This window comes from Silurus meridionalis, chromosome 14 (genome assembly GCF_014805685.1).
Source record: "Silurus meridionalis isolate SWU-2019-XX chromosome 14, ASM1480568v1, whole genome shotgun sequence".
In the NCBI taxonomy this organism is placed as follows: domain Eukaryota; kingdom Metazoa; phylum Chordata; class Actinopteri; order Siluriformes; family Siluridae; genus Silurus; species Silurus meridionalis.
The window spans coordinates 21424925-21440434 of record NC_060897.1 but is presented as its reverse complement, the minus strand read 5'-3'; the positions used below and the strand labels follow the sequence as shown (position 1 = coordinate 21440434).

Here is a 15510-nt window from a genome sequence, read left to right as displayed (position 1 = left end):
TGTTAAACTTTTCAATATTTCAGTTTGGTGAATTATCATTCTGGTCATAAATTATTGTAAAAGAAAATACAATATTACATTCATATTATCATCATCACCATTTTACATTTGTTATCTTTTGCAGCAATTCTGAAAGGTTTGAAGAAGAAAGGAATTGTGCATCCAACTCCCATCCAGATCCAGGGAATCCCCACTATGTAAGATCCCAATACTAAAACCATGCAGATGATCTCATTTAGCCAAGCCATGCATACATGAACTGGTTGGTTTTAATATTGGTTTATTCCTGTCTGTGTCTAGTCTTTCTGGCAGAGATATGATCGGCATCGCGTTCACGGGTTCGGGGAAGACCCTGGTGTTCACTCTGCCCATCATCATGTTCTGTCTGGAGCAGGAAAAACGCCTGCCCTTCTGCAAGCGTGAAGGACCCTACGGACTCATCATCTGCCCTTCTGTACGCCCGCACACAAGCATTTTAAACATGCATGCATAGTAAGATGGAACCGGATTAGAATCTATAGTGATTAATGTGTACATGACTGTTGCTGTTCACTGCTTCTCCTGTAGAGGGAGCTGGCGAGGCAGACACACAGCATCATCGAGTACTACTGCAAACTCCTGGAAGATGAGAGCGCCCCTCAGCTGCGCACTGCCCTCTGCATCGGGGGCATGTCTGTCAAAGATCAGATGGAGGTGGTCAAGCAGTAAGTGTGTGTCCTGAAAAACACATTAGTCCTAACACATTAGTCCAACCTAATCCTGGTGTAATTCTGTGTGTTGCAGTGGCGTGCACATGATGGTGGCCACGCCGGGCCGTCTGATGGACCTGCTTAATAAGAAGATGGTGAGTCTGGATATCTGTCGATACCTGGCTCTGGATGAGGCTGATAGGATGATTGATATGGGCTTTGAGGAGGACATCAGGACCATCTTCTCTTATTTTAAGGTAAACAATTGTTTTTATAATCGCGTCTTCTTCATTTTAAAGGCACAAGCTACCTTTTTTATATAAAATCTTTCTAATGGCTTCTCAGTTAGAGGTTAGAATCTGGAGGCAGGTGTCTGGAGCAGGGGTAGAGGTATAGGTGGTGGTGGGGGACTTAGACACAGATGATCAAGACCTCTTGAAAATGTCCACCAGCTTTTTGCCACACCTATGATCACCTCTCTTGTGAGAAGGATTTTAAACCTGGAGATCACTCATCTCTCAAACCCTCTGTTCAAGGTGTTTACCTTTTCATCCTCAAAAGTGTGTCGTTTGTCCTGAGGTGTTGCTTCTTCTGTGTTGGTACATCCTCTTATGTAGGTGGTTGTTTTTTCTCTTCAATACAGTGCTCTGGACCTCGTCACTGCACAGGACTGTGTAAATTACATTTCTAAAGGTTCTTTGAGTAAACAAATAATGTGGCTCACCACAAACCAACTACCCAAGCAGAAAGAGACTTCCCTTATTCTGAAAACCTTCCTTTAACTATACACTAGTGTTCGGTTTGGGGTTAAGACTTGTTAAAAGCACAAAGCTTTTTTTTTTTTTTTTGGAGAGAATGTCCATCATCACTTCTGTTTTAAAGAAACAATTATTAGTGCGATGGCTTTTGGTATCCTGAGTTTTCACCTTATAAAATGTCTAATTTATCATGCTAGTTAACTACGGTGAGTTTATTATTAACCCCATGATATTCTCAGTTCTTTATAAATCTCTCTCCTTCCCACACACAAACACGCACTGTATAAGGGAAGTATATTTCAAGTCATTTTCTCACTAATCATTCACTAGAAACCTTGAGTATTTTATTTTTACACTATTAATATAGAAGACTCAGAAAACAGCATTGTGTATATTTTTATAAATTGTATATTGTTTATGATTTCAGGGTCAGAGACAGACACTGCTGTTCAGTGCCACCATGCCCAAGAAAATCCAAAACTTTGCCAAAAGCGCTCTGGTCAAACCCATCACCATCAACGTGGGCCGAGCCGGAGCGGCCAGCTTGGACGTCATTCAGGTGAACGCTTTGTGTGTTTGAGGGAACAAATTAGCAATCGTGTACAGTTAGAGCAGCGATAACGGGGCTGATATTACGCGTGCAAGGTCGAGGATTTGCATGGGTTGGTGACTTCAATTGATTTGGGGGAAATGTTTTACACCGTCACAGGGTGGAAATGATGACCGACTTCTGATGAAGACTCTATTGCTATAGTGCTATTTCAAAACAGTCTCTTTGTTGTGTAATTTTTGCACAGGAAGTGGAGTATGTCAAAGAGGAAGCAAAAATGGTGTACCTTCTGGAGTGCTTACAGAAGACTGCACCTCCTGTACGTACCACTTTTATTTTTACATGTTTTATCTAAAAAATACTGCCTGGGGACCTTTTTGTTTTGTTTTTGGCTAAGAAGCTTTGTGCAGAACAGAAAATCTTTGAAGAGTCTGCAAGGAACCATGAAAGGTTCCCTCACTGTCCATATTAGTGTTACATACTACACTGTTCATTTATGCAGTTATTTAATCAGCCAATCGTCTGGAAGCAGCAACAAGAAAAAAAAAAAAGTCAAGCGCTTCAGTTCAGGTTCATGTCAGGGGGTCCGGAGAGTCTTATCTCTTGAGATTGTAACCATTGTTGAAGGTGAAGTACCAAACTTACAAACTGCTGATCTTATGGGTTTTTCCACACACAGTTTGCAGAGAATGGTGTGTGCGTGTGTGTGTGTGTGTGTAAAATCCAAGGAGATTAGCAGTTAAGTAATACTCACACCACCCAATCTGGTACCAAGATCCATGCCTTAATCAGTAGAGATCACAGGTTTACCACATACTGACGTAAACATGAATCGAAGGTCATAGTGTGGCTGTACCGTTACAGACCAATTGGATACCTGCAAGAATGTGCAGTCTATAGAAGTCCCTGATCAAGTTGACAATGCGTATGATATATTACATGAAAAATGCATGACTGAAATAAAGCCGACAGCTCAATTCCCTCATGGATAAAAATTAATAACAGTTTTCATAAAATTACACAGATTTTGCGGCAGTACCTCATTTTGTATAATCCTCTCTCAGGTGTTATTATTCGCTGAGAAGAAAGCTGACGTGGACGCCATCCACGAGTATCTGCTTCTCAAAGGTGTTGAGGCAGTGGCCATCCACGGAGGCAAAGGTAATATGCCACATGAGAAATATTGGAAGTAGAATTTGATCATGTGTGCAGGTTTAGGAAAAACTGAAATTAAACTGCTTGAGAGGCTCTTAATTCAAAATTTTTCGATTGTCATTTAGACCAAGAGGAACGAACAAAAGCCATCGAGGCCTTCAAAGAGGGGAAGAAAGATGTTTTGGTGGCCACTGATGTGGCCTCTAAGGGTTTGGATTTCCCCGCCATTCAACATGTAATTAACTACGACATGCCTGAAGAGATCGAGAACTACGGTGAGAGCATGAAAAAAAGAAATGCACTGTGGATGCAGAATGCTGTGTGGCTCTCTGATGCCTTTAGTGTTATTTTGTGATGTAATAAATAAACTGTCCATATCTTGTTCATGCTTGAACACCTATTCATTTCTTTAACTTCTTTTCTCTGCCTTTTTGATAGTTCACAGAATTGGTAGAACAGGACGATCAGGCAAAACTGGAATAGCCACAACTTTCATCAACAAGGGATGCGGTAAGAAGAAGAAATTTTCTATAACTGCTAAATATTTGAACACCATTTGGTGTGTGAACTCTGACTTTATATGCTCACCATTGCAGAGGAATCGGTGCTGATGGATCTGAAGGCCTTGCTGGTTGAAGCCAAGCAGAAGGTTCCACCTGTCTTGCAGGTGCTCCAGACAGGGGACGAGGCCATGCTGGATATTGGAGGTGAGCATTTCATAGTGTCTGATCTCTACACTCAGATATTATCATTGGAGCTTCTGGTGCACTCTGCTAGATTTCATCACAGATGTTTAACCTTTGATAGAAGGTTCTGACACCTAATGGATCAAACAATTATTCATAAATCAACAGGAGCATTTACACAAGAAATGTAGTTTTCATAAAATTCAAAGTGTCCATTTACACACTAATCTTAGTTTGACTGAACTAAGTTCTTCTCAGATTTATACTGTTTCTATAAATGCGGTCTGAAACTCACTACTGTTTTCTCTTCAGAGGAGAGAGGCTGTGCGTTCTGCGGTGGTTTGGGTCATCGTATCACCGAATGTCCCAAGTTGGAGGCCATGCAGACCAAACAGGTTACCAACATCAGCCGCAGAGACTGTCTGGCCAACAGCTCCATGGACTTCTAATACTTTGGATTTCCTCACTTCCGGGAGCGTTGATGTCTTTCTGCATGTGTTCCTGGAGTATTTAAGGTTCCGTTCTGGTGAAGAAAAAAAAAAAAAAAAAGGAATGATAGAACTTGTTGGAATTTTGTTGTCACTATGGCAGCACTTGTAATAAAAAAGAAAAAGTGCGTATTAAACGTGTCTACTGACCCATTTTACCTTCTGTTCTACGGCTGCCTTCTACCTGTGGGACGTTTTCATCTGAGCTGCGTTATGACTGTCCAAGAGTCTAACTACAGAATGTGAAGCCACGTACATGTGAACGTGTGTGTGCAATTTAATAGCAGTGTTTTCACGTGGCAATTACATGGTGACCTCTGGGCGGATGATTCAGCAGGGGCTTGTAGTAGCAAGAGACACAATTGTTTTTTCTTTTCAATGTGCTGTTATTAACGTTATGGAAAATTATATATAAAAAACAAAATTACACCCCACTGTAATAAGTACCAGTTTTATTTTTAAAACCGTTTATTATTAAATTATTCTTTCTATATTCTGTGAGGAAAGTAAGTCCATAATGTTGTTATATTTTTGATATTGTAAATACCACTTCAGTAGTTTTCCTGCATTTGATGTAAAAAGTCATTAAAATGAATCTGAATGTTTATACTTGTCGTTTATGAAAACCCGTACTTTTGCTTATGTCTTATTTAATATAATTAGTTTCCAGCGATGAGTTATGCCCCGTATAATCCGCGGATGTGCCAATTAACATATGTGGAATGATTGACAGTTTGGCAGCCCCGCCCCCTCCCATCATCTCACCTCGGGTGACTCTTTGGCCGGTGATATTTTTCTCTGCTTGGGTGAAATATGCGCCGACTCTGCACCAATCTTTCTGTCAGGATAAAAGGATAAGTGTTGAGTTCATTAACGTGACAAATTCTATCAGCTAACACACTGAACTGGTACATTTCTGCTTAGAATGATGGGAAGGTCTCCTTGGCCTTGACTTTAGCGGATGACATCAAATCAACATTGCTGTTCAGGGGGCATGTTAGATGGTTAAATCTAGAACACTGTTTCATCACCATTACCTGTAACAACAACAGAAAAATTCATGTTCTTTCTCTAATCTGTAGCTCAAAACAGGAGGAGAACAATTCTGCTCAATGAATTGAAATAATGGCACATAACTGTTTGTTTTTTTGTTTTGTTTTTTTAAGTGTGTGTAATTTACACAAGTGGAAAAAATGAATGTAAATAAATTAAAACAGTAAGTGTAAGACCGCTTTCACACGCATGTCACATGCCTTACCCATGATAGTGTGAAAACACTTATTAAAATAGACGCGCACTTAAGTGTGTGTGCGCAAGACCGACAAAAATAATCGATCAAAACAGTTTCGATGTGTCACAGGTTTAAGCATATTTCTGGACTTAGTTTCTATTTCGACTGCATTTTCCATTCGAATCGTTTAGATTAGGCTTTTTTCCACCAGGTGATTGAGCAGAGAAAGGTTTTTTTTATTCGAATGGTTTTTTTTAAATTGGAAAAATCCAACATTTTTTCTTTTTAAACATTTCTTTCTCTAATTACAAAGTCGCACTGCATATTTATGTCTCGCGTTAATGCGGCGTGCTCATGCTCAGATTTAAGTTCCACAAAGGGTCAGTTTTATAATTTCATTCCTATTCTTTTTTATTCTGTAGAATATTACAGTGCACGTAAGATGTCTGTAATCACCGACATTTTGTTTATTTAGCGTTTATAGAAGGAGTCAAGCTTTATACATCATGACGACTTCGAGAGGAGAAAAAAAATAACCAAGTCATAACAGGAACTAAGATGTTTTGCAAAGATGTGTTTCTGTAACTTCTATAACTTTTTATCAGAGAATCACATCTTTTAGTGCCATTTTAAACCTTCTCTTGCTCACTCTCTCTCTCTCTCTCTCATCTGTAGGTTATGTTACAAATATAACCTTGGTTTATAACTGGTACTTACAATATTTCACTTCCTTAGTTACTTCCCCGCAAAGATCTATCTGTCTATAATTAAAATGTTGCTTATAAACTGACCTGTCGGTGAATTGTGTAACATGAGAGCGGAAACGCATATCAATCTTTTTGGCCACAGGTCGGTGAGGCGCACTTCAGTTCCTCTGAGGTTCCAGCGTGAAACGAACAGCACAATGGATGTAATAGTGAAAGAAGGCTCTGTGTTTTTACAGGGAGTCAAATTCGGAAAGGTGAGTCTTTAATTTAACACTTCTCACACATTGGTGTTTTAACTTTATGAATTATTACCATAACATTTATTCATCGTAATTATAATGGATGTGAAATACTCTGGGAGAACCTGCTGTGTTAAAGAAATCCTTCCTGTTACTTGTAAATGGACCAAATCCAACACAGAAACCTTGTTTTTAAATAGATAAAAATATAGAAAGATAAAGCACAAGAATTATTGTTACGCACCCTGGTTGCAAAATAACTTAATAACAAAATGTCTTTTTTCCCCCAACTGTATATTTTTGCCCACTTTTGCTCCAGACTCAAACTCTTGTGCTTTTCACTGACCGACTAGACAGACACGTTTGTTGCCGCCCCCCCTCCCAACCAAATCCACCAGCATTAGAATGCTGCTAAATTATTCATAACGAATTGTGGGAACTTGCAAATGTGTGTGGATGATATTAACACGCTACATTGCAGATGGAGGAAAAGCCACGGCTGTTTAGGCACCCGAGGCGTCTCCGTATGCACAATGGCTTTTACGGGCTATGAATCATGCATGCGAGCTCTGAGCAGCTCAGCAGCTCTGCGTCTCACCTCACCTCCAGCACTCAACCAGTCTCAGTGCACAAACAGGCGAACGAGCTGTTTTGATAATGTGCCGAGTTCAATTACTTCACTGTACAAAATATATTATATATATATATATATACGTTTATAAATACAAAAACTGATATGGTTCGCTCTCTGCTTGCTAAAATCAACATTTATTTTAAAGGCATTAAATAGTTAAAGAACCTCAAAAGGGAATGCTGTTATAGGAAAATAAGCAACAACAGAGTGAAACAACACTGTATAAAATTACACCGCCGTGTTAATCGGTTCCTGTTATCAGGTACATTCTAGCAACTCTTATCTGCCTTTTTTCCAATAATAATTATAAAACCCCTTCTAGCTTATCATTTTACCAATAAACCACACAAACATCAGAAAAGTTCTTCTGTCACTAAACGCTGACCAATCAGAAAAAGAGTGTTGTATTATAATTGTTTGATTATTAAAAAAGAAAAAGAGGAAATCTTAGACATACAATGCATACCTTTCCACGTTACTGTGTCCTTGTGTGATGAATAGAAGATCTGGAGGAAGATCTGGGTGACGGTGTTTAGGCCTAGCCAGGTGGGAATCGGTCGCATTGAGATGTGCGATATACGGGAGGGTGCGGGCGTGTCGGCGAAGCTTGGCGCCCTGAAGAAGGCGGAGAAGCGAGTGATCCGGCTGGCCGAGTGCCTCAGCGTGACGCCGGCACTGGCTGAAAGCTGCCCGGCAGACTGCGCAGCGTTTTACCTAAACACGGCTCAGCGCACCTACACGCTGGCGGCACCGGTGGAGGAAGACTGGGTATCCATCATCTGCTCGCTGGCATTTCAGGTAAACCCCCTGCACAGCGAGGTCAAGTAATGGAAGGAAAATCTAGACGATTAGAAAGTCATTTGAGGGTCAGAAATTTGATATAATAATGTCTTAAAAAGTTATAAAATTATGATACAAATAAGACGATTCTGAGGTATAAAAAACCGAGAAGTGATGCTGGGGCTGATTTCTTTCTGGCCCTGACTGTAAAATCATGCAGCCAATCAGTAAGAAGCAAACTGTGACAACTAATAATTGTGTGACGCAAAGACCCCTACCGCCAGATTACAAAACTAGTGTTTCTGGGTTTGAAGCTTTTATGCTTAGTGCGTGTGGTGCGCCAGAAAAACGTCATTAACCAAGTAGTACATTACGAAGTTACCACTTCTCGTTCTTGTTATGCCATACATGAGACCATCTCATAAAATGCATTTCCTACTCCATCATTAACTCATCTAATATCATAAATTCTATACCGGGGTCCCCAAACATCAGGCTGCAGATCATTTGTTACCAGAGCTGCACAGAACAAAATCCATTTTATTTCCATTTCATTGACTGTAGATGCAGAATTAATAATAATTTCATATATATAAATTAAGCTCTCACTGATTCTGCATTATGGTAAATTAAGTTACATTTTCATTATATTTGTAATAATCAAACCCTATAATGGTTAAATGGTATAATAAGTAAATCATCACCTGCCAGTAATCATCATGCACTCCTGCTCCACTCAGTACATTTTGCATTCAATTATATTATTCAAATTATATATTTATGTGTATATATATATATATATTAAATGATATTTACTTAATATTCTATATATTTTTTTGTATGACAGTATAAGTATGCATCAAATAGGTTTCTAAACTCAATCAAGCACCGCCCACTTTTTCTTACAGGGAGAGGACGATTTGATTGACAACTCAAATGACCAATCAGAGCCTGCAATTTTGCGCAACGATACAACGGCTTCAAACTCTTAAATAACATTTTTTACAACATTTACTCGACCGGTTTCCTAAAGAGTGAAGCGTTTTGTTCAACAAATATCATCTAAGTGCTCTACAACATGAGAGATAAACATATTTTAAATAATTTAGCCAACTAGCATACAGATTGCAATCACCGAACCGTTAAATTAACAATGTGTACTAATAAGTTTAACACTTACCAGCATGAGTCTGAGTTAAAATACCAAAAAATATCTAACTGTAGAAGTTTTAGCCTGCAAACGTCTTTTTTTATATACATTTTATAGTCTGTTTGTCGCGTTGTTCCAATTAATCTAAGTATAAATGATGACGAGTCACGTGATCAAATTAGGCGCATCTTATTGGGCGGTGATGCAAATGTTTGAAAAAATGGACGCCTTTGATTCTTCCATTAGAAACCCGTTAAGTCTTAATATGTGGTTGTGATTATGTCATTAATAAAGGCAGAAGACACAAGCTCTGATTTTATATATATATTTGCATAATTGTGCATTTTCAATTTTAACATTTCAACATAACAATGTGCATAGTTTCGTCTTAATGTCATGAGAGCGGTCAGGAAATAGAAGCTGGTGAGAAATCCGAATGATAACAGGAACCAAAATGTTTCCGATATTATTCTACTGTCATGCAAGATCATCTGCGATTATTTCTCTCTCACGTCACACCCAAAAAAAACTGTTATTCTACAAATAATCTTTTTAAATTTATTTTACTCCTCTTTTGTGAGACATCATGGAACTCTCATTGCACTATTAAACACATGCTCCTCTAAAAGGCACCTAATAATGAACCGGAGAACCACTTTTAAATAGTGAAACATTACAAACGTATCAAACTCCTCCGTTACTTATAATACACATTTCATTTTTGGTACGCGATCAAAATCGAAGCTGAATCAGCCCAGATCTTCGCAAAAAGTCTCTCCAATTATCGTCAAATAAAACGGACCACCACGTTTGTTGTCTATGTGTAAAATTGTACAATCTGGTAATAAAGCAGCAGATTATTTTATAGCTCATGCCCCTTCGAACACCGCTGGGAATAATCGTTTGTCCTGTGCGATAACCGAACCTGCAGGATGAGGAAGTACTGATAAACCCCACCTCGTCTTCGCATCTCACTTGGTTGCTTGCACAAGATCAAAGACTGCTCTTCAAAGACACGGTGCAAAAAAGAGGAATTGGGTACCTTCTGACCGTTTTGTAACATCTACGTTTATATTCTCAGTGTAACCAGGAATGTGGCCAGACTAAGAATGCGCAGGGAGACGGTGGTGATAAACGATGGACGGTTGACGCGACTATGACGGAAAACGATATCTACTCCTCCTTGTGTCCAGGTGAGGACTTTTTTTATTATTGTTTTGTAAGTTTGTTCATTTCCTCCACGATGCACATCATAAAGCACCCAATTGAATAAGGCTGGGGTTTTTTTCTTCGTCAACTCCAGGGGGTTCACCGGTTTGAGTCTGGGCCTTGCAGAGGGTGACCTCAGGTCATGATGGTTATCAGTGGTTTGCAAGAACTGTATGTCTTGACAGGAAATGCTAGTGTTACATCTGTGTTTACTTTTCACACAGTCAGTAAGACTAAGTGGAAAAAAACTGATGACATCACTATGTTTGCCCTGCTCGATTTGTTCGTGTGACATAAACTGTAACATATTTCGGATGCTAGTGGCATAATTAGAATATTCAAAGCTCCACAGAGGAGGTAATCTGAGTTTAGGATTATAACAGGAGCTTTCTATTCGTGAAAGCTTGACTGTACGGAAAGGCATTTGTTGATTTACATTAATGTGCTTTCCCATTCGTGGTACAGGTCAGTTCCAGGTGACGGTGGCGAGCTCAGAGGCATCTGTGCGTTGCTGCATGTCCGGTACGTACCTGCTGTCTCCTGAGAAAGAGGCCCTGAGTCTGCTAAACATGAAGACTGGACATGTTGCGTTCTCCTGGCCGTATCGTTTACTCCGCAGATTTGGCCTGGTCAAGGTATGTAATAATTAAACATATTCAAAGGGGCAACTGCAGGTCTTGTTTTTAGCTTTATATTATTGATTTTTTCATAGTTATGGTTATGTGATGTTTACAGTTCATAGACTATGTGAAAAGAAAAGATATTTTAAACTGTAATCCACCATTAATCCCCCACATACTATTAACCTTATCATCTACCCTTCTTCACAAATAAACACATGAATGAAAATACAAGAAAGCGTGAAGCCCACATAAAACAAACGTGTGTCACTGGGCAAGGACAAGCTCATTACTATAACCTGCAGAAAATTATCTACCGCATCATTTTAAACATTTCCTCAAACAAGTTCCAGCAAATAAGAGTCGAGTCAAGGACATGACTGATTCGTCCTCTGCAGTTTTTTCAACGTTTTCATAGGTTCTCAAATTCAACAAAAGTTTTATACTTTTTTTTTTCCTCAAACTCTGTTACAGGAAGGAATAACTATCGAGGCAGGCCGTCGGTGCCAAACAGGAGAGGGCCACTTCATTTTCCTCTCCAAGCAGGGGCCACAGATTTACCAGGCAATCGAGGAGGCTATCATGCATCAAAGCGTACAAGATCTGCTTTCCAAAGCTACTGCACTGCCACAAGAAAATACGATCCAGCGGCCGGTGCAGGCAGCCAGTCCGGCATCTCCAAAAACAGTCATCTCTCGAAGAAACCTTGCTCTTCCAGCAATCCCTGGCATAAAACCGCCTCCCAGAAGCCCTCAACCTGAATGTGGTCAAGCAGTGTATGCCACAGTGAAGCCCCTGCCCAAACCGAGAAATGTACCCCCACCTTCAATTCTGCCTCTACCCAGACCCATGACTGCGGTAGTGAGAGAGATAAAGCCAGTAGGTTTGGACATTAGTGACAATAAACCTCATTATGACTCCAGTGACTCTAACCAAAGAACCCAGTCAAATCTGGACACTTCTGGCAGCCCGCTGTACAGCTCAATCAAACACGGTGACAGAAAAAAACCCGCTAGAGATACCAGTCAAGGGCATCTTAAAAACAACCAACAGAATTCTGCATTTTGCTACACAGCAGTCCCGGTCAACTTCAAACAAATCCTGTCTGAAGTTCTGCTCAAAGAACCGAACAGGCCCGGACCGTCTCCTACACCCAAATCATACGAAGCGAGCCCAGATCTCTTGGCTGAACCGGATTACTATGAGATAAAAAAATAAAACGTTCTCCACTATTCAAAGAAACCCAACCCAGAAGGTTTAAAACAATGTGGATCTGATTTCCCAGCTGATGATCTGAAAACAAGACCTTATCTCGTTAGCTGAAGGTCCGGTACGTCAAAAATGTGATGACGTAGCATGACTGTCATGCACCAGATATTCATGCGATCATTCACCATGCCATCGTTGTCATTGAAAACGAATGATATTGATTGTACTCTGCCTGAATGCCTTTTGAGTATTGCTGTGCTAAAGTATTGGCACCCTTGCAGCTCTGATTGGGTTTGCTGGCCACCAAATGTTGCTCTTGTGCTTAATAGTTCACCCTGCTATGGAGACAACCAACGGAGCCATGACTATTTTGATGTTTACATTATTTACAATTATATGTCCATGTTTTAAAAGAATCTTGAACATAATGTATATTTTAGTAGTAAATCACTGATCGTGCTCATTACAAGTCATCAGCTCGAAGCCTCTAGAGAACAGATTGGCATAATGACGTGCAACAGTTACTTGTCGGTGCTGAACAGATCGTTCTGGATTAGCTGAAACTCCCTGCATGAGCTCAGGGTTGGCTGTCTGCGATTAGATTCAGGCCCTTTCTTTGCACCATCCATATTGTAACTGTAATATATGTACAAAAATAAAATAAAAAAAGATATTTGTGCTTATACAGACATTAATATCTGTATTTATGTTTTAAATCACGGTACACACATTATAACAGCAAATGCTTTTATTTCCACAATTTGTATTGGTAAAAAAATACATTATATACATAAATAGCAGTTGGTTCATTGGCAGTGGATTTATGTAATGTGTGGATGTAAATCGCAATGCTCAGATAATAAAGTGCAGAAACCCAAATAAGAAAAAAAAAAGCAGAGTTTCATGGTGATCGTTATTTCGTAGGTCAAGTTTATATTTATTCATTAACCCCCCAACAGTCTACTTGAACATCTACTGTATCTATTTGGTCTTGTTTAATGTCTACTAAAACACAGACAGTGATATTAGTTTTATGAGCCCACACACAATCGCAGGGTTTTATTTTTAGGGCCTTGATAATACATAGTTTGGGAAAGATTATTGCCTTGTTATCGACCTTTACAATACAGGATTATCAAAGAACATCCTTTAGATAATTTCAACCAAATATATAATAAAAAGGAAAAAAAAGTAGGCGGCGGCCTGCGTTTTAGCCGTGTCGTTTTGGTCTCCGGTTATATATTTAGAGAAGTGATAAATACACTAATATTAGTAGAATAAATTAGCTGACTCTAATTTGTTACTAAAAAAATATTTCTGTAGGGTTTTCTGGCCCATCATTCGATTTCAATGGTTCACCCTGTACGCAGAATCTTTATTTAAATAGGCTATTATAGGCTAATCGTGTCTCTCTCCTAAGGAAAAACAACCAGGGACGAAAGAAGTGTCGAATAATAAGAAAAAACGATCTAGAAAATAAAAGTAGATGAGTAAATGTGCTTCCTTAAAATCGTACACTGAGTAAACACTTGAGCGTCAGAGATAAAAACCAGTCGGCGCGGTTGTTTGGACAGAAGACGAGAGGGTAAAAACGAGAACAATAAAAGTAAAGGGAAGAGTGTTTACAGGGCAATTACTGATAACGCTGTTGTAATGTTTTATAATGTGAAATCGGTCTGCAAACGCTTCAAAGTTTTAGGATTGGCAAAACATCTCAGCGTGTAGCTACAGGAAGCCCTCGACTGGGCAAAAATTTTGGATAGATTGTACAGAAGTCTACTCGTAGGACTTGTGAAGACTTTCCTATGGTGGAAAAACCCCTCCTTGTGTAATAGGCATCGATACAGCTTGCACACTGAGTGTCTGCTCATAGTTTGATATCGAAATGAGCTCAATTAGACAAAATGCATAAAATACATATGATGTTATATGAAGTTTTATATGCAACTGCCTAATTTGAGTGTGTGTTAGCTACTAGTGGTGATTCAGGGGCTTCAGTCAGGATGACTGGGGCTTCACAGGTGAGCTTTAGTGGCATCTATAGGAGTATTTAAAAATCACTACACAGTCATTTGCATATACGTTATAATCACTGAGTTCCCGGATGTACTTCTTCGGCGTCACTGCAGTGTGAAGACTCTCCGTCGCTGCCGTTGGCCCCCGCGAGCTCCATTTTCTCCGAATCAAAGTGAGCCGAGGGCGCGGAAAGGATCAGCACGTGTCCTTCGGTCACGGGGGCGGCGGGCGGTGTGGTCGTGGTCGCGGCGTCCACGGCGTAACCGGTGCACGGCGTCTGGAAGCAGCGGCGCGCGCGGGGGGCGTCCCCGGTGCCACGCGCCGCCACGCCCTCGAGCAGCTCGGAAAGCTCACCGATGTAGATCTGCGCCATCTGCAGCGTGTCGTACTTGGAAAGCTTCTTGTCGTTCTCCAGCGACGGGATGACGCTGCGCAGACGGTCGAACGCGCGGTTTAGGCCGTGCATGCGCCGCCGCTCGCGCGCGTTCGCCGCGACGCGCCGGTGCCTGTGCGCGGCGCCCAGTGCGCGCTCTTTCGGCGCGACGGCGGCCGTGGGGTCCGGCGAGCTGTCCGCGTTGACGTCCGGCGAGGCGCGCGCGCAGTGGTCGGGACGGGGGCGTGCCGGAGCCGCAGGGACGCGCGCGTGCGCGCTCATCCAACCACGCGGGTCGCTGCGGGTCAGCGTCGCGCACTCGGCCTGGGGGACGTCCTGCGGGCGCTTTGGCACGTGCGCTCCTGACCAAGTCAGAAGTTCAGCGTTGGCCATCATGGTCAGAATTTGAGACTATTGAAACGTGTGGAGGTCCTGATTAGGGGGGTCAGTTATATTACTTCCAGCAAGTCTGCTTTCTTTCACCCCCAAAAAAAAAGTGATGTAAATGTAAACGTGGAGCAAAAATCCTTGATGCTCTCCAACACTTCTCCACACACTGTTTTTAAAATCCCAGCACCTCAATTATAAGCAAAAGAGCAGTGATGAATCTGCTAAAATCTTTGCAGGTAAAAAAGAAGTCCTTGATCCAGTCTCCAGCCTCCTCAAACTAAAATTTCAAGCTCCTTCTTGAAGAAATTCTGCTCTGAGTAAAAAAAGAAAAAAACGTGTTTAAAAACCTCAACTGAGGCTTGGAAGATCTTAAGTGATGGTGCATCACAGGCACTGAGACACTTCCTTCATCCAGGTGCCTTGATTGCTCCTTTAGTACCCATTCCGATTGGACCCTCCTCCCCTCGGAGCTACAGTCGGGTGTTTCAGGGCCAATAGAAAAAGTTCCCCTGACGCCCACAGAAGAAAGGAGGATTTGTGGTTTTGACACTTTAGGAAGGCAATTGTTTTCTGGTGATGGATGATGTTTTTGAAGAGGGGGATGCCACATTATAGCACAAATTACA

The 15510-nt window shown here is 40.9% G+C and overlaps 3 protein-coding genes and 1 long non-coding RNA gene across 6 annotated transcripts in view; 2 read left to right on the top strand and 2 right to left on the bottom strand.

Annotated features, from left to right (window-relative positions):
- Positions 1 to 4463, top strand: part of LOC124396639 (probable ATP-dependent RNA helicase DDX41) — a 9198-nt gene extending 4735 nt beyond the window's left edge. Inside the window, exons 7-17 of the mRNA XM_046865807.1 lie at positions 125 to 197; positions 301 to 454; positions 568 to 704; positions 784 to 946; positions 1875 to 2006; positions 2245 to 2316; positions 3062 to 3158; positions 3278 to 3427; positions 3591 to 3662; positions 3749 to 3859; positions 4151 to 4463. Coding sequence (XP_046721763.1) covers positions 125 to 197; positions 301 to 454; positions 568 to 704; positions 784 to 946; positions 1875 to 2006; positions 2245 to 2316; positions 3062 to 3158; positions 3278 to 3427; positions 3591 to 3662; positions 3749 to 3859; positions 4151 to 4287 — 1298 coding nt within the window. The 3' untranslated portion in view covers positions 4288 to 4463. The remainder of the gene's footprint in view (positions 1 to 124; positions 198 to 300; positions 455 to 567; positions 705 to 783; positions 947 to 1874; positions 2007 to 2244; positions 2317 to 3061; positions 3159 to 3277; positions 3428 to 3590; positions 3663 to 3748; positions 3860 to 4150) is intronic.
- Positions 4297 to 7742, bottom strand: LOC124396646. The gene is made up of 2 exons (XR_006927818.1): positions 7604 to 7742; positions 4297 to 5164 (listed from the first exon to the last, which is right to left on the bottom strand). It is a non-coding gene; the product is annotated as an uncharacterized LOC124396646 (long non-coding RNA).
- Positions 5802 to 12796, top strand: dok3 (docking protein 3). Of its 3 annotated transcripts, XM_046865810.1 has the most exons (6): positions 5802 to 5937; positions 6407 to 6518; positions 7639 to 7935; positions 10149 to 10260; positions 10742 to 10911; positions 11371 to 12796. In XM_046865810.1, the coding sequence occupies exons 1-6, from the start codon at positions 5912 to 5914 to the stop codon at positions 12112 to 12114; spliced, it is 1461 nt and encodes a 486-aa protein (XP_046721766.1). In that variant the 5' UTR covers positions 5802 to 5911; the 3' UTR covers positions 12115 to 12796. The 3 variants fall into 3 exon arrangements, with proteins under 3 accessions (XP_046721766.1, XP_046721765.1, XP_046721764.1); XM_046865809.1 differs by lacking the exon at positions 5802 to 5937 and having other exon boundaries at positions 6211 to 6518; positions 7642 to 7935; XM_046865808.1 differs by lacking the exon at positions 5802 to 5937 and having other exon boundaries at positions 6211 to 6518.
- Positions 12797 to 12838: 42 nt separating this feature from the next.
- atoh1b (atonal bHLH transcription factor 1b) lies at positions 12839 to 14975 on the bottom strand. The gene has a single exon (XM_046865813.1). The coding sequence runs from the start codon at positions 14888 to 14890 to the stop codon at positions 14195 to 14197; it is 696 nt and encodes a 231-aa protein (XP_046721769.1). The 5' UTR covers positions 14891 to 14975; the 3' UTR covers positions 12839 to 14194.
- Between the last annotated feature and the right edge of the window lie 535 nt (positions 14976 to 15510).